A 21,337-nucleotide genomic window follows, 5' to 3' on the forward strand; every position below is an offset into this window, starting at 1 on the left:
ATACCACGATATGAGAGAAAATAATGACCGGTGAAGAGCGAAATATCAAGAGGATTGCGAAGTTTCGCTCTAGAAAGATATCATCCGCTGAAAAGTAGTATGCATGGCCGTGTTCATCTGTTTCTTTGCCGAGATCTACGCTAAACCGTAAAGTGGTGTTGCTGTTGTGATGCCTGTTTAGCTTGAAGTGCTGAGTCAAGCTTATATTCTTCTGCTCATTTGTCTAGCTTGTTTGGAGCTCATACTTCAGCAACATTATTACTTGCTTGCACGACGATATCAAAACAGAAGGACTTTCTTCTACTGTCGAAAGGAAGTCTACACCTTTACTCGGCACCTGTGCAAGAGCTATCATAAGGGACGCCAAACTTGTTGATCATACGGCCGGGAACGTAGGTCGTGGGCTCGATCCAGGCGGCAGCTGCGGCATTTCGGTGGGGACGAAATGCAAAACCCCTCGCGTAATTTGATTTAGGTGCACGTTAAAGAACGCCAGGTAGTCAAAATTAATCCGGTTTATTTTTCTACGCCGTGCCTCATAATAAGATTGTGGCTTTAACACGTAAAACATCAGGATCTAAATAATGTTTTGAGATGGGAACGTTGCGTGGTTTGCCTTCGGCCTGAATGTCGTATGCTCGATTGCGGTTCTGCGAATTTTGTCCGTCCAGCATCAAATCTTATAGTACACCGTATCTGTGAGACATTGCAAGATCCTCTCAAGGTCAGCCTCAGCCTTGACTAAATGCTATATATGCGCGCTACTGAATGATATCACGTCTCGTAACAATGTGACATGCCAGTCGCTGATGTCAAAATATACGGCCATGTAATAGGACTTGGCAGTTCACAAAGGTTATCTCACTGCAATATGGCATGACAACCAGAGAGGTTTACGAACGTATGGACAGACCGCAAACAGAGAGGCTCGCCGATATATCTTACAGAGGCTCGCCGATATATCTCACTCTGCGAACGCAACGTGAGCAACCGAGAATGGAAACAGGGTAGCGTGGGGTCCTAAGTGGGGTCCAAATGCCGAGGGTGGAAGCATCCTACTTCCCAGGCGGCAGCCTGAACTTATCGTGCGTTGGAAATAGGAATGCACGTGGAAAGCGAGAGCATTAAGTGTGCCGCGACAAGCTGAATAACGAAAATTTGGTGCTCCTCTGAGATCACGCGGTGAAAAACTGGGTAACGTGAGCGAGGGGCTTTAGTGTACAGGAAAGCTGTAACGGCCTTTAGCTTGTTGGGAGCATGTAGTCACTGAGCATGTGGCGGGTGGCAGTCACTGAGCAGAATGAGGCGGGTGGGGAAGGTAGGTGACGCAGTATGTAGAATGATAGGGATAATAAAAGTTCCTAATGATCAACGCACGACGACTCTCTACACGATATGTCTTATCCTCCGCGACGGAAAGCAGGTGCTATGTAGTAGCGTACCCACGCCATTTCCGATTAAAGCGCAGGTACGTTGGCGCTAGCAGGCAGCAGTTTCAGAACATCAAACTCTCGCCTGTTGTGGCCTTGACTCAAAGGTATAGCGCCGATGTGTCGCTGTACTGACGTCGATTATGCCGAACATGAAAACCGACGGTGAGGCCACCAGTGACCTTTCCCGATCTACACCAGCAGTCAACGGTATCTAGCCAACGCTGGTAGCAGAGGAGCCGATGTGTCGAGTGTTTCGTATGAAACTCACGGAACGGTTCTGAGCACACGGCTGGCATTGCTTTCGGCTTCAAGCTGATATTGGACGACGTCGAAGCAAACGCGCAGCCACAGTCCTTCAATACTGCGGTAGAACGTATAGACACGTGCGGTGTAATATCGTCGCTTTCGTCAGGGCCTCGGAGTTGGAGAAAGTGCGAACAGAGGACGATAATGGCGAGTCAAGGGTGAAAAACCCCCTCTGAGAGCATATGCCTTGCTATTTCCCACACGTGTACGCATGCTTCCACCCAAGTCCTCAATGGGCGTACCGTAGATGCGCGTGCAGCGCCTCTGTGTCGCGGAAGGACGAGGAGTGTCCATTGTTTGTCGAAACGAGACAATCTCGCGACGCCCGTATCGAGCTTTTAGGGCCACACTTTTGAGGTTCTTCGATGTTTTTGAGGCTGCCGACAGCTTTTGCGCCGAGAACCAGTCGTTCGGACATGAGTCAAATGTGGACAGCGGGAGAAAACAAGGAAATCAAGACGAGAGAGCTGCGATAAATGATCGAGAGGCACGCAACCTGATCGAGGAATGGCATCAGCCAAATGCGGCTGCCACTTACGGTATGCGGGCAATGTGGGGAACGCGCCAGTGGAGTGGCTAGAAACGGGAAACGATAAAGTGAAATGAGAAGTTGGCGGGCTATGAGTTTTCGCAGCAAGGAAAGCGGGCTGATGCAACAACGGAGAGGCACGTTTCTTCATAGAGAAGCGAGTGCGTAAGGCGATAGTGCTTAGCATATCCTCATGAAATCATCATATGGAGCCGTTATTAATAATTGGGTCGTCTTTGTTATGCTTAGCTTCACCCTTATACCAGATGGCAAAGAGAAAAAGAATTTGCTCAACACTATAACATTGTGGATCAACCCTACGGCAAAAGGCATGTGGGAGCCTTACGCGCTAATATTACTGATCTGTCACGCTTATACTGAGGTATCACCATTTTATTGAATGATATTTATTGAATCGAATGTGACCTTCTATGCGAGAACTGCTCAAGGACTAGTCAGCACATCACGCATCGTTTGGTTGAAGAGAACTTAGGAAGCATGAAGCGCAAACCTCGCAACATAGAAAAAGACAAGCATTTTGTTCTTGCACCTGAAAGAGTGGCAATGACAGGGAAGCGATAAAAGGAGGCGCAATGACGCAATTTGAACCCTTGGCTATTTGTGCAGGGTTCTGTGCACCGCGCTGACTGTGAGCGTGGTGGCACCTGTGCAGATGTGGCACAATACAAGCAGACAAAGATAACGTGGTGTTGATCGAAAAGGATTTGTTCATGTTTATGCGGAGCTGACTATTCTCTTAGACACTATTTCGTTTGATTTATGATCAGGTTCTTTCATAATTTCGTTTACATATGTTTTTTTTTGTTATCATGATACCGCCAGGTTCGTGGCCTATCCCGCACGGTGAGTTTGTGTCATTCTTAAAGGGATCGTACTGCTACTACTACTACTACTACTACTACTACTACTACTACTACTACTACTACTACTACTACTACTAATAATAATAATAATAATAATAATAATAATAATAACAATATTTTTTAGCAGCTGGTGATGTCAGATTCCGCTGAGGTCGCAATGAATGAGTTCAGTGCCGGAGGACTCGCTTAAGTTGGAAATTTTTTGTCTTGCGCAAAATCCTTTAGAATATGGTTGTAAGCCAACAAGGAAGGTACTACTTCACCGGGGGGGGGGGGGGGGGGGGGGGTGTACCACACCCTAAGCACCTTCACGCCTAACGAATGTTAAGTGAGTTCACGGAGCAGCATGTAATTGATGTTATTCACTTAAATTGATTCAGCACGGGCTTGGAGTTTCTCGAGTTTCGAAGCTCTCGAATTAGCCACTCTTTCGCTTCTTTCCGCGCGGAAGTGCTGATAGAGAAAAAAAAAGAGGGAAAGAAAAGCTTCCAGGACCTCCTTTTTATTGGACGTGTCCACGCCCACTGCGTGTCATTTACCGGACATCCGTACAATCTACACTTGCTGCAGATTTCAGAAGACGTCAAGCGGCAAGCGTGCCGGGTAGCGTATACAAGGTTCATGAATGGCCATAACGTCAGCGCAGAAAAAGAGGCTCGCTTGACGCAGGACCCCTCGATGCAACGCCTGAGCAATCGATCTTTCCTATAGCTCCGAAAGGTCAGGAATTATCGTGTTAGGACGAAGGAGTATCGGAAAAGAACTAACACCTTTGTGTCGAGATAGTGGTACAAGAGTGTTGCGTTATCACTCGCGCCGTTTTATTACGCACATTTATATTGCTCAACGAAGTCAGAAGGTTGGCAGTTTCTCGGAACGCTCGGTGCGGCTAACGACGATTGAACATATCGTATCAATAAGGCTAACAGCCAGTTTCTCTCATTCAAGGGATGCCAGACCGTGCGAAGAAAAAGATTGCGCTGACGGTGACGGCTCATTCATAGATAACGCTATCTTTGTGATGACATCCCTGCTGCCAAATGCAGCGCGCAACCGGAGACACAACAGAAATGGAGCAACGAGCGAGTCCAGTGAATATATATGCTTTAACGTCCGTTCGCTTTGTATTTGGGACATGAATGAAATAGCTCTAACGAGTGTGTTTGCACCATGACCCAGTTATGCGCCTTATCTAGCAGGCAGGCGTCGTGCATTTGTTCTCAAGGAATGTGTCATGAATTGTCACTGCGGGGATTCGTCTGGCGTGCCCTCTGGCTATGCGTGAAAGACTGCACCTTGAGCTCAGCGGCGTCGAAGTCCGATTACCTCGTCCTAACACTCATTGATTGTCTCCGCCTACGCGGTGAATAATACGGGTGATTTATCCTGAGGCCCCTTTGGATTCGTGCCCTTTGTCTGAGGAGAGAAAAATGTGTCGGGATTACGTATAACCTTGCTGCATGTTTTAAACACAAGTTTATTTCAACTACTTGCGGATTTACCTGGAGGACAGAAGTATAACATTCAGTATCCACAAGACTGCGCTCAGAAGAACCGTTTTTAAGCATGGTCTCTCTCGTATTACTCGTCGTTGGTCGTTATAGAACATGAATACTTTATGGACTACCAACAGACTTCAAATAAACTGATTTTACCTATTATAGGCACGTTCTCCTGACTATACAAAGCCTATATACTTCCTAGAGACAAAAGTCGTTAACAAGGCAATTTCCTTTGGTCTAACCACAGTCCGTGGTTCATACACTTCGAAACATCTTGCGGAAAGTGTACAGATTTTTTCATAGTGAGTCACTTTGGGACAGTTAACCTCATACAAAGTCTATACACGTTAGTCAACAAAGGATGCAAGGCCATACGTCCACAGACATTCTCAATACGTCACAGAACGTCTGCGATTCTTTCTATACCCTATGAATGAACTTTTATGAAGGCCAGGGCTAGCTCACTGCCATTTTCACGAACTGTTCGTTCTGAGTGCAGCGCCCGAAACCTTGCAGCTGCTGCCACAGCTGGTAGTGGTGCACGGTCGTGTTGTTGCCGCAGGCGGTGCTAACCTGGCAATCGGTGCCGACAGCTGATCCTCCTGAGCGCCGCTGTCCATAACAGAATGTCCGCTATCAGTCGTCCATGAGTTCACAGTCTTGTTAACTGGTTAGAAGATGCGACAACCCCTTTTTGCAATGTGCGCAGTCCTTACTTAAGCACTAGATGTCCAAGATACGCACGAGAAAATGTGCTTCTCTCCAATAGGTCAGATAATCACTTTTTGTTCGCAATGAAGCGCCGGCACCGTTAGGCATAGCGCTCCACGTCGACCACTTCGGTGCAGTCTGTGCAAGGGGAAGAACAGGCGCGAAGGCCACGCTGAGGTGAATGCTGATCCTGTCCAGATTTTATACAACAGCGTGGCTTCATTGCTGAGGCATGGTTAGTGCAGCAGAATCTCTCTGCTGGCCAGCGGAGTAGCTGGAACAGCAAAAGGAGACTGGAGGAAGCGGCAAGACGTTGATAAATTCTGAGCTCCACGACATCGTAATCCGTCCATGGGCTTTCGCGGCGTTCCAGAGATATTCCGAGCCCTTGTTCACAAAATTTCGCTTTCTTCGCGTAAGAGCGTTTTTTTTTTTCTTCTCAGAGCGTTCGGGTTCGAGTTGCTCGTGACTGCGATCGACATGATGACGAAAGGTCCACGTGGACGATGGCCAATCGACGACGGAACATTCAGGAAAATAAGTTCTGCGATTCAGAACCCTCCTCGCAAAACGACATCTCACACACAACCAGTGCTTTGCGGCCGCCTAACGGCCGTACTATACGTCCTATAATCGGCAAAGGTCGTACATATTGGTTTAACCTGCCCTGACGAGGGCAGGAAATGTAAGCCAGTTTATGGCCTAGCATTACTCCAAATCTGGTGTTCGAGAGCTCTGGAGAACGAGAGAAAGAGATAGAGAAGCAGATAGAGGAGGCAGACAGATACATTGATAAAGAGCGAGCGAAGGGAAAGAGAGAGAGCCGTCCGCACCAAGTAGAGGTTTTAAACGCTGAAGACACATTACCAGTCTCGCCGCCTGACCCGAACGTCAGCTGCTGTCAGTCTTGGCAGTGGCTTCAGAACGTATACGAAGTAGTTTGGACTGTGAGATCAGCGTTCGCAAACGTAGAGCTTATTGAAACTTCCGGTGCCATAAAAAAAAAAAGAAAGAAAAGATTTGTCCTCTTTATGGCAGCTAAGCAACAACAAAGAAACATTGTTGAACTCTGCACCATCTCCGGGTCGGACGTGTTGAACCCATCTGTCTTTTTATCAGTCGTGGCACATTTTTTGTTTGTAGCCGATTACCCAGTTGCGCTACACGAACGAGGCGAAGAAAGATACGGCGCTCTACTTACCTTGCCGTGGTCTTCGGCGGCGCCGTGGCCAACGCTTGTAAACGTGGTGAGCTGTTCGCCTTTGACCAGCGGTCTCCTTCAAAGGCCGCTTAATGCTAAGTTTAGAAGGAAGGCTGGAGCGCGCACGGGTTTCGGCTAATTGCCTTTGCGGCGGGCACATATGCGTTACAAGCTCGCATTGAATCATATGGTAGGTAGCACGAAGGCGCGACGCAGGAGGCTACGACTGCAGTAATTTTATGTTTTTTTTTTTGCTTGGTTCCTCGTTGCCAAAACGGGGTCATTAAGGAGCGATAAAACTGCCTATATACACAAGAAGATCTGCAGTGTCGAAACGTTGATGCGAAACGAAAAAAAAAAAAAAATAGCGCTTACCCTAAAAGCACCTATTCTTACGCGAGCCGGGCCGTTGGCGTAAATTTCCATAAGCGCCACATTATGACCGCGTTGCGGTGCATTTAGATTGATTCTCTCTCGAAGGTGCTGCCGCCCTTTGCGCTTATGCTTCACGGAAACGGATCAAAGATTGCCCGCATGACGATCGGGTGCTCTTTATAGGAAATACTGCCGCTATTTGCACATCGCATTAGTTGCACGGGCGAGAAATAACAGCAAGCTAAAGTTACTTATCGGAAAAGCATTTATCACCGTGTTCTCCGGCTTTCGTAAAGCGGAGTTCGGAATGCCACGCAACTTTTTAGCCATAAGACCGCTAGGAGTGCCTTAAATATGCTGTAGATGACGCTTAAATGACGGTGTATTTTATATGAACACGTAACTAGCCCCCCCCCCCCCCCCTCCCCTTTTTTTTTGTCAACTCACAAAGCGTCGGAGTGCTTAACTTATGCGACTTGTCGTTATATTTATTTATTTATTTATTTATTTATTTATTTATTTATTTATTCCCTTATTCAGGCAACGTGGCCCGCAGTGTTGTCAGAAAGATCATAACTTTGCCGTTCCTTTTACGTTTACACAGCACCCGCATATTGCTAATGCGACTCCTACTTCACCATGTGCTCTATGCACTGCCTGGCGCACTTTCTACAGCACATAAACAATCGTTGAATTCCTTAGCCATCCTCACGTGTTGCTGTGGTATTCTGTCAAATTTGTGCCGAAATTAATTGAATTAGCGTAAAATTATTGTATGACAGTCTCGAACGGAATTTTTTAACTCTGCTGCTGTACACAAGTTCGCGGGTCCGATTTCCGGCGGCGGCGGCGGCGGCTGCCGCGTTTCGATGGGCGCAATGTGTACGTAAGACTTATGTGCACGTTTAAATAGTTTCAGGTGTTGAAACTACCGCAATCACTACCGCATCAAACCGTAGAGTTTAGCTACAACGCCGGGTCGTCACGCAGAACGAAGGAATGAACTAATAGAGAAAGAGAAAGAAGGAGAAAACAAAAACGAAAAAAATGAAAGCAGACATCTTTTTAGTCTTGCCCTTTTCTCCTTTTTCGACACACGCGTCTGCGGCCCTGCGAGCTTCCAAAGAGTTTCACTTTCACTGATGAATGTCTTTCTTTTTCTTTTTGGCTATAGTTCTATAACGATTCGTTCTTTCATGGGGAGGGTGGTGCTGGGTTACGAGTACATATGCCAGCACGAAACGTTATATGGCCTACAGTCGTTTACACAACTGAATACCCGAAATTCATACCGCTTAACGGGCTTTCTTCACGATCCGTACCTGCGATAGTGCTGCACTCTTGGCAGCGAATGTTTTTCATCGGAGAAAACGTTCGCTGCAAAGGAGCAGACAGTGGAAAGGCGGCTTTCACTTACGGTTACCAGTATGCTGGTAAAAGGTCCTGCGAGGCTTTAGGCCCATTAATGTGCGAAACTGAGACGCCCAGAACTGCAGGGGAAAGGCTAGGTTACAAGTGGGCATATTACTGCCTCGTCTGCATTGAACTTAACTGCACACACCGCTAACCATATTTTACGATACACGACGTCTTAATTTATTTACGGGTGCTTATAAATTTGATGCACTGCTAAATGTTGAATATTAAAGATCTTCCAGCGTCTAAAAGCACCGCTAGGGCTCTGAGAAAGGCAGTATTTGAGAGTTTCGGATTAATTTTGACCACCTATACATTTCTAACGTGCACCCAAAGTATAGCAAGCGTACAGTTTCTGCATTCCGCCTCCTTCGAAACGAGGCCGCCGCGGCCGCGGGACTCGCACCTGCTGCCTAGAGCCGTCTAGCGTGAGGATTTCTTGCGTAAATGTGTTTATTCGTTGCCATGGGTATACTGCCGAGTGGCTGATCTCGGGCTAGTGAGGACGCGCGGGCCAATGAAAATGGCGAGAAGAATTAAAAGAAAAGAATCGTTACAAACTACGGTTCCTTGCATGCTGGAAGAACAAGCAAGCACAACGCGATGAAGCAAACTGAAACAGGAAAGCACAGATCGCGAGATGAACTCTGGTGCCACACTTGTCGTGCTGTTTGCAGTCGCCTCCTATGGGCCATTCAACGCGGTATGGCCAGCCGGCTCACCTGCGATGCGGAAAGATAGGACTCCTCGCAAGCGGCACAAATCTCGCGAGACTTAAACAGAAATGGCACGCGGCTTATCGTCACTTCACCGTGGCGACTGCCGAGATATTGTGTATACGCGCGAGATCCACTGCACGGTACGGGTTGGGGTTATGGGACGCTCAAGGCTCACATGTGAGCTTCTATAGAAGTTGGTGTTAACGGGCTGCCATTCAGAAACAACGCATTTTGCGAGGAAGGGGCAGGGAGTCGTACTCTGGTCTTCGTGACGGGCTTGGAACTTGGAAAAAGAATGCTGGTAGCGCTATGCGCTCAGCCAGTGTGCTTCAACCGATTCTTCCTCCGGGAAGACTTGGCTTTGACGAGACCCATTTACTGACTAAGACTATGTACGTACTTGGTTACTTTGAGTGCGTGTATTCAATGTCCGTGTGTATGTGTGATTTCACCCATCATCTGTATCATGTGGAGCAGCATGCAAGGATCCATGAACGTCTGCAGCGACCATTGATAAAAGTTTCTCTGTCCGTACCAAGCCTGAAATTAGGAAAGCAACAGGGGAATATTATTGTTTTATTCGTAGGTTCCCCGTATCCGGATCAGTTATTAAAAAAAAAGATGGGAAGAAAACTATAGAAATGGACAGGGTGACATGTGCACGCTAATGAGTGGCACCGGCACTTTGGGGCGAACAACGAAGACGCCGTGTTGCTGCGCTGTGGTTTTTCTCGAAACGGCGCAGGCTCGCGAAGAAATGTTATCTAGCCAGGAATGCTCACACAGATGCGTTCGGTTCCGGTTGTCTACGAGCCACTTCTGACTCAAACTGCTCGTGTCAACTTAATCTAAGTCAACTTACCTTGATTTACCCTACTTACCGACTTACTTTACTACACCGAGACAACTGCACTTATGGCGCCGGGTTCCCCTCTGCAATGACGAGTAGTCTCAGTGACAAAGAAATCACATGTTGGAACGAAGAGTATATCAGCGTTCGCCGAGCATTGAGAGAGAGCGAGTTTCTGTTCTCTTGGGATTGAAGGCAGAAAGGATGCATGGCTTTTGTTTCCTCACCGTCACCTTTTCCTCCCTCCAAGAGGACAGTCGCTGTTCAGCAACCAGCCGCGCCACCCCTGATGCAAAGTCAGTAAAGGAACAAAGGGCGAGTTCTTAGAACGACGTCTGCGGTTGCTGCCACGGTGCCTTCGTCAGACTCCTGCTGAGAGTAAGGAGGAAATTAAAGCTGTAAAGAAACAAGCCTTCTGTTTGATTAAATCAAAACAGCCTAGGGCGCCTTCCAGCTTTGGGCAGTATACGCATACTTAGCTCTCCAGCGCTAAGAAAATAACGTCGTGAGGAGGACCGAGCAACAGGCAGAAGAAACAGCCCGATTAACGGGCATTTATTAAGCGCCAAAAAGTTTAGCATTCAGGGAAGGCGTGGCTAATAAGGCAGGTTTCTTAAGTTAGGTCGTCACATTTGGATTTGCTTGTGTTCTCTTACAAAGTATACCAGTTCGAGACTTCTAAGGTTTTGTGTGTGGGATTGTTGCGCCATGTCCGAGAGGGTGCGCTGCACCTTAAGGTCACCCAGGCGGCATGGCATCTCCATGTGCAAATTTTGTTCCTTCTCTTGTGCGCAGAAAATGTGCGGCGTAAGTAAAAGACAGATGTCAATCAATAACTCAATCGGTCAATACATACAGTGCTTGCTGGTGGACCTGAATTTTTATTACACGTCAATTATATTTTACATTAATAGAATTGCGAGCATATAAATTGACGATGGCTATGTGCAAATGAAGATTCAAATGGATGTTGGTCAGACAAATAAAGCACGGCACTGTACGTAGATGAGACTGCAAAAAAAAAAAAAAAAGAAACAGATCTGGGCGCGATATGAGGCGATTATAAGAGATAAGTGGTGGATAATTAAAGCGACACAGACAGTAACGGATATTATTTGATAGAGCTGCAGAGGATCAGATGATGGTTTAGATACTAGAAAATCTACAGTGGTCGAACGCGACGCGCGAGAGGGTTAATCTCAGGGCATCGAAATAGTCTGCGTTGGTTTGAATCGAAGCTACTGAAGTTGAAAGCTTCCAGTAACGAAACACAGCATGTCTATCGCGTGCCGGTCATGTCGCTGCAACATTCGAATCAAGAAGTTTGGCGTAACTAAAAACTAGTACCACCTGCTTGCGCAGTGCGTTTAACATGTTGAGCACACGTTGAACTAGTATCAATAGGTTGGTTTACATAAATCCGATGCAAGCGGATCGAGTCAGAAGTCTGGTTGAGACGGCCCCCATACAGAGAGCGTGTGATGCAAAAATGATTCTGGCGGGCCGAAATCCCCGTGATCGGTCAAAAACAAGGAATGCTAGGTCAGGGGGCATTTGCTCCTCTGTTCGTCGTTCTGAACCACCGACCTGACTCAAATCAACCCGACCCGACCCGTGCCGGTCGCTTCAAAGCTGCATCTACGGGCAGTGCTAACCTGCCTATTGAAGGTTGTCCCAGCCCAACAAACGATTGTTGATTGCGACGAGCCTAATTTCAGCCAGACACGCGGATTAAACACGCTTTCATCGGGTTCTTGAAGATGTTCACACTGCAAGCGGACCACAGAACTGCCTGTGGCTCAGTTCTTTAGTAGTAGATGGCGTTTCTTCGAGTTCGTGCTGTCCATAATGCTGAACGGGGTATGCCTGGGGGAATGCCCACGGAGTTTCATGCAATAATTACGAGAGGGATTCGCCTTAACTTCGTCTTTACGGCTTCAAAATGGCTTCGTGACATTGTAAAGTGATCATCATTAAGAAAGCACTGGGTTATAAATACTTAAGCGGACATTACAATTGTCCGACGGCAGGATTCGAACAGAGGACCTTTAGCACAGAAGTGTGACGTTGAGATCATTACGACACGGACGCATGGACAAGTGGAACCACTGCAGTTAGCATCGATAACGCGTCTTTGCAGAGTCGTTATTAGCATCGTTATCAAAAAGTATGAATTGCTTAGTCCAATTTAAGCCCAGATAAAGCGCAATAAACGAAGCCACAAGAACGGCTGAAGCCCCAATCATGAAAATCAGAAAAAAACTAATGTACTGCCTTTCATCGATCGCAGCGCCAGTGTTCCTTCTCGTAATTGTAAGAAACTCTGGGAATATCCACAGCGCTGCAGCACAATGGTTCTGCTCGCGATGTATATATATATATATATATATATATATATATATATATATATATATATATATATATATATATATATATATATATTGTCGTATCGGTCATTTCTTTGTGAGTGAGTGAGTGAATAAACTTTATTGTAGGTCCGGCGAGGACGCGAACTCGTCGCGCACCCGGCTAGTCCCACGTCGGGACCGGCAGGTCTAGCCCACCGGCCCGGTCGCGGGCACGCCGGACGGCCCGGATTTGCTTTTCTAGAGCGGGGCTACGCAAAAGCGAGTCCCACTCCTCCTTGATGAACTTGGGGTATGTCGACCCGCATTCCCAGAGCATGTGAGGTAGAGTGGAGGTCTGGCCGCAGGACGGGCAGGCGTCGTCGCGATACACGTCGGGGTAAGCCTCGTGGAGAGCGGACAGACACGGATATGTGCTGGTCTGTAGGAGCCTAAGTGAAACGGCTTGCGCCCTATTCAACTTGGGGTGAGGGGGTGGAAAGACCCTTCTGGACATGTAGAAATATTTAATAATCTCATTGTGAGTAGCGGGAGCGTCCCTGTGACCGTAGAGAGGAGGGGAGTCAGTGCTCCTTATAGAGGAAGCGCGGTCGGTGAGGTCACGCGCAGCCTCGTGGGCAGACTCATTGAGGTTCGGGGGAGCACCCTCGACCGATCCTACGTGAGCGGGAAACCAGTGAATTGAATGGTTTGTGAGAGCATGTGGACTCGAGCCGCTAAGAAGACGAACAGCTTCCTTGGCGATGCAACCCTTTTGAAAAGCCCTAACTGCCGTTTTGGAATCACTATAAATTTCGGACCCACGACCGTCTAGCAGGGCGAGGGCGATGGCGACTTGCTCGGCGACTCCGGGGTCTGAAGTGCGAATTGAGGCGCTATTGGAAATGTTGCCGCCCGAGTGACCAAATACGCTCAGGCAACCTGCTTTTATGCGCAGCATGAGGTAATGTGGGGTGGTCGAAGCAAAGGAACGAATAAGACAATACAAGGAAAGAGGTGGCCTAAAATATTTCTCTCTCTTAACCTCTGCAACCTTTAACAGTTTCTGGCGAGGCAGGTTGTCAGTTCTTAATGAGATGTTTTTCTTTCTATTCAGCAAAGAGCAGAGACAAACAAGAACTTCGGTTAAAATAAAGACCGGGACCAAAGCAGCGCTTCTGTGAAAGAGGAAAAATGTGAATGCCGTGAAGTTTGCTTGAATTTTGCTTTGAATAGAAGCTTCTAATTTTAGCGAGAGACCGATCAGCGAACGAACTATGTACAATGACCTGACAAAAAATAAAATAATATAGCAACAAAGAAACGAGAAAGCTTTGTGGCATGATAACACAAGCAAGATCTTTTTCGGACCCATTGTAAAGCCCTTTCTTTCTTTTTTTGACCCTTTCAAAACGAAATATGAGCAGGCAGTGTCGATTAAGTTACACAGCGGGAACCGTCAGTTGTCAGAGACAATGAAGGCAGCATAATTCTTTGTTGTTCCGATTACGGGCGGCAAACTGCTTTTGAATATATTACTCTGCCTTTTTTTTTGTGTGTAATTCCAGGAGGATCGCTCGCAGTTGTAATTTGTCGTTTACGTGGCTAACTGCACCAAAAATGGGCCTAGCATCACAATCTTGTTGCGTTAATAGGCCGATAATGTTCACCATTCCACAACGTGTTCAAGTTTTTCGTACAGCGGTAGAACGTTGGATAAAGCTTGAATATAGTGTCCAGATTTCGACACGAGAGGTCTTTTGTTATCAGGATCCAAGTTTCTTATGCCTGGCTGCTTTTCGGGGTTAAAGTACTCGCCTAGTCAAAGACAAGTCCCAGACACGTATAAAATTCAGAGGGGGGGCAAGGAGGAGGGGGAGAGGAGGCGGTCGTATGGGCTCCTACAAAGTTGAGCACATCACAGGGCGCGGGAGAATAGAATATTAGTAAAAACGCATAACTGGCCTCAGATTTAAAGCCTACTTGAATATCCGCCTAAAGCAGCTTGGTTTAGCCAATTTATGACTATATAATGATGTTCTAAAAAAAAAAAACAGTATAACGACAGTGCGTGCGTTTTGCTGCTAAGCACCGCGTAGCACAAGCGTAAATGCCTTGTCGTGTCCCGAAAAGAAACGAAACTTGGCACACAATGTGATGTGACCCCTTGCGCAAGAGGTACTGGCAACAGTTTCGTTGACATAGTTGGCAATCATCGTGATGTGTAACGCAATATAGCTGTGACATAGAGCTCCGCGGCGCGAACACCGTTCCATCTAACCAGAAACTTGACATGTCACTGCAGTCGGGAGTAGTAGTATTTTGCCAGAGCAGCGTCACTTTATGTACAGCATAAGTTAACACTTTTGCGTTATCGGGAAGGATACCCTTGTATTTAGGGGCTATAAATGCTATCAGACAATGACGCCTTTGAGTTTAATATTGCAATTTTGTAACATTTGGATGCGGAAGACACGAACTTCTCAAAATTTGCTGACCTTTTCCAAGAATTGTCGCCTGGCGCAATGTTTATTGAACAGTTTGCTTGCGCTATGCGGAAGGAATGACGCTAGCGCAAGAAGTTATGATCGTTCTCATTCACGAACTGCCCCAAATGACGACGCAAGTGGCTGTGGTCACATGGAAACCTTGTGCGATATGTTTGCAACGACTGCCACGGTTTTCTTTTCACCCTTTTCACTGGAATAAAGAAGGCCTATAGGGCAGTTTACAAAGTGCGGTAACGGCGAATCCGCAACAGGCTGTTTGTCGAATGACTGCTAGCTTTCTGCCGGTGCTGGCGGTAAGCAAGGGGTCATCGTACTGCGGAGAATATCTTGTTAATCGTTTGGGAACTTCAGTTCTGGCCAAATCCAATAAGGCATAAAAAAATTGGGTCCTCTCAGCGACCACCGTCCTGAATCATTCCCGAAGTAGCAAAATAAACCTACAATTTAGTTCTTAACTCAGGTCCCGCCTTCTGAGCCTTCGCTTATTGATTCCGCAATCCTTTTCCCGATTTTCCCAATTTCACATTAGCTATCATTTCGAGAGGCAAGGCTGCATTTGCGGTGAGGAAGCTGACAAGGACATTTTGCAATAGCAGCCTGAAGACATGGCTCGCTACACATTTTTTTGGTCTTGTTTCACTTGCCATACATCCAGGTTTGACACGCAGATTTTTTTTTTCTTGCCGTCGAGCAAGGTCCGACAGAAGACAGAACGGGATAAAGCTAAGCGGAACATACAGGGAAAATTCATGGATACTCATTGGCAACGTTGGCGTCATGTTTGTAAACGATTCTCGTTGTGGGTGGCATGGAGATCTATAGAAAGCTCGCGCTAGCGAACAAGCTCGCTCCACGTTCGCGCAAAAACCAGCCCCCGCCTCGAAACGGACTCGCTGAGCTTCAGCCGCTGAGCTGAACGTTAAGATTCGCCGTGGACAGCCTGCAAGAAAACGGGTGGCTGCAGCGTCCGTCGAGACCCCGCGTAGGCTCGTGTCGGAGTGCCGTGTCAGCGCCGTGCCATGACCATGGAGATCAGCACGCCGATCATGATCACCACGCCGCCGACGACGGCCACTTGGAACAGGTACTCGCGCAGCACTTTGCGGTGGATCAGTTCCTGTAGCTCGACACCCTGGATGTTGCGCGGGTCCTTCACCAGCATCATCTTGGCGAACTGCAGCGCCGTGTTGTAGTTGCCAAGCTTCGTGTGCGCCAGGGCCGTCATGTAGCAGGAGTCGACGGGTCGGTACTCGAGCTGAATCAGCTGCTCCATGAGCACGATGCCCTGCGAGGCGCCGGGGTGGCACGGCAGTGTTCAGTAGCGATGTCTACAACTGACAGCCCGCACCAGCAACGCTGAAGTGAACATCTGTCACGAATGATCTGATGACTGCGTGTACAGACGCCGGACAATGAGGCCGCAGCTTCACATCGGACATCTTAAGCAGCGGCGTTTCCGCGGTAGCTTCTTTATCACTCAGTTTGCTCAGAAAAAAATGCACCAAGGGGAACGCAGCGCTCAATTTTTCAAGAAACTATCGGTCTATGGTACGCGAGCCTAATTGTCAAACTTTATAACACATCCGGAAAGCGCCAAGGTGGTCAAAACAAGCAAGAAAAACATAAAGAAAGAACATTCAATGGCAATGTAACGATAAATGTGAGAGAAATGCGCAATCATGACGTTGCATCTCTTTGAAGTTCCAGATCCATGATTTGATTTAAACCGCGTTCACTCTATTGCACTGTGTTCAGTAACTCACTCCTTACACGCCCTGCCTCTTCATGCAACTGACGGAGCTCTGGAGCAGACCACCGTGAGGTTGTACTTATATATATATATATATATGTATATATACCCAAGAAAGTGGATGGGGAAACAGCGCCGCGGTAGCTCAGTTGGTAGAGCATCGCGCGCGCAAGGCGAAGGTTGTGGGTTCGGTTCCCACCTGCGGCAGGTTGTTTTTTCATCCACTTTAATTTCCATTACTTTATCATTTGTTCATGTCATTTATTAAGCACAAGCAATTTCCCCTATGTTGTCCTTGGTGTCATTGTTTGTTGGTTTCTTTTATTAGTATATATATATATATATATATATATATATATATATATTGACTGTACTCTGACATGAAAGCGTCAAGTAACTATGCCTTACTTCCAAAAAGTTCGTCGTCTCTTTCTTGCATATGTGTGCTTCAATGCATAAAACAATGGCTTCTTAAAGAAGTAACTGAAACGCGAATGCATGTCGTCGGACACTGAAAATTAATATCTCGGAACTGGTGCTGTCCAGAGAATTCGCTCCAAGTGGATACGCCCTGTGAACTCGGCTGCTATAATTCGTAGATTGAAATATGTGGCGTTAAGTCATTAATTCAAAAAGTGAATTAGTGGAATTACATTAATTATTCAATACAATATTTCGATTTTTCGTACAAGTAATGGCCACGTACCTCATCGAGTAATATAGATCAATGGTTGGAATTGTGCTGTGTGCCATGGGCAATGGTTAAAAATTTTGAGGATGCTTAAGCTTCGTCTTTAAAAGTAGAGCGGTATAGCATTCAAAGATCCCTGACTGCTTCTCATGTTTCCCGGCAACTGCAGCTTACGTAACCGTAATTCTTACCGGAAAACACCGGCGGCGAGCGCTTTGTACGAAAGAAAGTGTTCTGGTAGGAACGCGGCCTCTTACGTGGGCCGATCTCCTGTTATTGTTTCGCGCTTCTGATATTTCAGTCTGCGAAGATCTAACATAAAAGGTATGCGCTGTCGGTGCTTTTCTTTTTTCTTTTTCATGACATTTGTTGTGGGCTGTCAATCTCAAAATTCCGAGGAGTAACTGTAAAGAATCAAAGACAAGGTATCGACAACTTCGGTGAGAGAAGAGTGGTTGGGTATGCGTGGTTCGGACTGGTTATTCGTGAAAAGACTGTCAGCGCGGGACGCGGGACGCCGACGCCGGATTTTCTGCGACATGGGGTCCTTAACGTTGTCGCGTCAATTGGTGAAGCTAAAAAGAAACAGCCTGCATAGCTGCTGCCCTGACGGAGACAGTTCCCGTTACGGAAACATTGGCTCCAGCGACATTGCTTCTCCTACCACGGTGGATCACTTCAAGCCTCCATTATCCCGTGAAATTGTGTCTTGTTTGGACATACATCGACGACACGAAGAAAACTAACTCAGTTTCACTCACGACTAATGCTCTTAAGTTGGGACTCGCTCTGTTTACACGCTCGCGCACACTTGTACTCGCGTGATCTCACTTAGCGTCTGACTCGTCTATCGAAACTCATTTCGGCTCATACGGATTTAGGCTAATACCACACCGATTCATTCGGATTCATTCAGACCCGGACACGCTGGCGGTATCTGCCGACCCTGCATAGCCTAGGTGGAAAGAGTATACGGAAGCCGCGTGCACCTTGATGATGTCTGCCGGGAAGCGGCTGAAGACGAGGCAGCGACCGTAGTCGTACTGCACGGACGGCAGCATGTGCCCGTGGTGCAAGTGCTCGTTGTAGCAGATCTCGATGCGGTGAAGCTCGCCAGAGTCCACATAGGCGTGCAAGAGCCTCTCGCAGTCGGGCGGCGCGGGACGAGACATGGCTCGCCCTTTGCTGTTGCTACAGCCGCCGGCTGCTGCTGCACGAAGCACGGCTGCACGACTTTGGTGGGAAGCTGGCTCGCTGGCGCCGTCTCTTAGTGGACCAGCATCTGCCGGGCCGGATGTGCGCGGAAAACGATGGCGATGGCGATTCCAGACGTTGGCGCATACGCACAGTGGAAGATTGAAGAAGAAGTGGCCCGCTAGAACGATGGAGAGAGGGTGGGCAAACGGTAGTAGCATAATAATAGGAATACTAAACCCATATATTATCATTTCCTGCCTTAATATTTACTTAGGAATAAGGAATAAGAAGCCTGTTTTCTGTCCTGTATTCCACAAGAAAAACAGCCAAGAAAAATAATCGAAAGAAAGAGGAGGTTGAAAATTCAGGGATAGAAACAAAACTAGCTTTTGATTATGGACCATATAAACTTAGCATTTGCATCAGAATTTCACAGTAAGATGAAAAAGAAAACAAACATTTAAATGTTATAACAGTGAGACAATCCTCTTATGTTACAAATGAAATCACACATGTCAAGGCCTATACTTCTGTGACTGAAGCCCAGAGCCGTAGCCTCGAGGGTAAGTATAATTGGGGATGTTAAGTCAAGGAAAATAATTGCACCGGAAGCCTTCGCGCGTACTGCTCGACGGATGATTGAGGTACCCGTCAGTGTCATAGTCCGCCATTCTGGTCACGTGTAGTTTAATGCAACAGCGTTGACAGGCGTCTCTTAAGTTTACCTCGGTCTGCCTCACTGTTCAAATAAAGACCTCACTGTAATTAGAGGGGTGATGATAATGCATGTCCTCTAATGGCGCAAGGGCCAGGCGTGGCCAAAGAGCTCCAGCACAGTATTCCTAGAGTACCTACATTTGACTGGAGCTTGTGAGCGACTGTCGCAATCTATTAGATAGGGCGATACTTTTTGGGGAGTCAGAAGGTCGGATAAAGAAAGAAGGAGCGTAAGCCAATAGAAATAGGAGAGGAAGAACAAACAAACAAACAAACAAACAATTTAGTCACGTCGGAGTTGAGATGGAGTGGAGGCAGGATTGTGGTCAGAAAAGGTGCAGAGTGCCGCTGACAACTTCAGTGGCAGATCTGATTAAACGTTGAACTCAATAGACGCCGTGCCTATGCAAGCAGCCGGCACTGAGTGACGTCGCCTGATGTGTTGCACTCTTTGTACGATACTCACTGCTTTTGTCGGTATTGAATGTCACGCCAACGGTATGCACATTTGCAACGCCATCCGCATTCCGACATATACGCATGAACGCACGCCTATCTTTCTTGACTGCATGGGCTACGTTGCAGCCGACGTAGGCGATTCGGCGTAGGCGTAACGAATGAGCCCTCAACGCCGCCTCTCAAATATTGACAACTGGCCGAGTGGCCCTGAGGCTTAGAACGCACTTCGGCGACTTATCCCGAGCGATGATCATCGGGCCAGTGCGTCTTTTGTGACAGCGAATAATCGCGCTATATAGTCTAGCTTTCCCGTTTTGGACGCCCACCTTTTTGCTGAATTAATAGCGACTCTCGCTCGCAACTAGCGATAAAAGCCAGAAAGAGAGAGAGAGACAGCTACACACGCGCGGAAACACGTCCCGGGACTCTCGCCGTCATCGTAGTCGGCCGCTCGAATTGGCGTTGCAAGAGTGGCGGTATTAAACTTTAACGACCCTTAAGGTTCGGGTAATCCAATGAGACTCGGGGGAATCGCGGGCGACTCGATTAGATGCAGCCGTTCTGCTCCCGCTGAGACTCCGCGGAGTCTCGGCGGGCTTTAAAAGGACTTTATTCGATTTCTCGACAGGGCTCCCGAGCCCCAGACGTGTTTCACTCTGACGAGCGCGTCTCTTCGCGGCTGCCGGATGGCGTGGTAGCCCACTGGCTTGCGAATCGGCATCTGACTCAGCTTCGTCTTTCTCCTCGACTTTATTCCCGCACGTCCACAACTATCTGTCTCTCTCTCTCGCTCTCTCTCTTCTGCTTCTTTTTTTTTTCTTTCGTGTGACCAGTACTACAGAAGGTTTGGGAACCACGGAACTTTGCGGCCATTTGTTATTGAAAAAGATTGGAATTAAATAGAAGTTGAAACGAAACAAAAGCGACCAGAACTACTTTCCCATCGTTTGGAGCACTGCGTAAGAGTTTCGAAGTGCATTTTACACGGAAAAAAAAAGAAAAACAGGAACGAAAAGGTCTGCTTAAAATTCTTAAACAGGGCAAACAGGGAGGGATGGGCGTTCAGTTAAACTTGTCGGAGAATTCCACACGCAGTGGTGGACGTGTTATTGAATTATTTTCAATGAATTCTCCTTAATATATCCCTGCGCTCGTGCTCCCTTCTTTGCATCTGGAGCGTGGCAGTAATGGAATGTCTGTTCGAGTCGGGGACTGTTCAAATTCCTTCGCGGCTTCGGCTTGGCTGCGACTCGTTATTGCACGTGCGGCCTGCGCTGTGGTAAAATTACGGGAGCTAGCTCGTCTTTTCTACTCGAATAATGAATTTCAAATCGCGATGGAAGAAGGTTCGAAGGGAAAAAGACACTACACAAGGTGCCCGAGGCGCCGTGTTAGAGAACTGACTAAAGTGAGAGAAGTGTAAAATAAACGAAGTCGCCGTTAGTTTTGGAGCAGGAATGCGACGGGGAGGGTTGGGGAAAAAGGGAGAGGAGTAGAGGGCTGGTCAAAACGCTGACGCAGATGGCGCTTCCGCATCGCCTAATGCCTATGTAAGGCGAAATATGAACGCCTGATTGCGCCCATCATTCGAGGTGTGCCTTCGTGATTGATCTGTCAGACGAATTGTTTGACCAATGAGGCAACCAGGTGGGCAAACACGTTGCCTTTTCACGAGCGCTTAGATCTCGACGGCCTCCCTGTTCCCCACTCACATTATTTTTTTTCTGTCGGTCATACACCCG

General features: G+C 47.4%; 2 protein-coding genes and 1 non-coding gene across 3 annotated transcripts in view; 2 read left to right on the forward strand and 1 right to left on the reverse strand.

Moving 5' to 3' along the window:
- LOC126536903 (uncharacterized) overlaps positions 1-21,337 on the forward strand; it is a 35,699-nt gene that overhangs the window by 6,961 nt on the left and 7,401 nt on the right. The window lies entirely within an intron of this gene.
- LOC126536638 (uncharacterized) lies at positions 15,536-18,505 on the reverse strand. The gene is made up of 2 exons (XM_050183669.2): positions 18,212-18,505; positions 15,536-16,066 (listed from the first exon to the last, which is right to left on the reverse strand). The coding sequence occupies exons 1-2, from the start codon at positions 18,392-18,394 to the stop codon at positions 15,788-15,790; spliced, it is 462 nt and encodes a 153-aa protein (XP_050039626.1). The 5' UTR covers positions 18,395-18,505; the 3' UTR covers positions 15,536-15,787.
- Positions 16,666-16,738, forward strand: TRNAA-CGC (transfer RNA alanine (anticodon CGC)). Its single transcript has one exon. It is a non-coding gene; the product is annotated as a tRNA-Ala (tRNA).

Source organism: Dermacentor andersoni, chromosome 4, assembly GCF_023375885.2.
Source record: "Dermacentor andersoni chromosome 4, qqDerAnde1_hic_scaffold, whole genome shotgun sequence".
Classification (NCBI taxonomy): Eukaryota; Metazoa; Arthropoda; class Arachnida; order Ixodida; family Ixodidae; genus Dermacentor; species Dermacentor andersoni.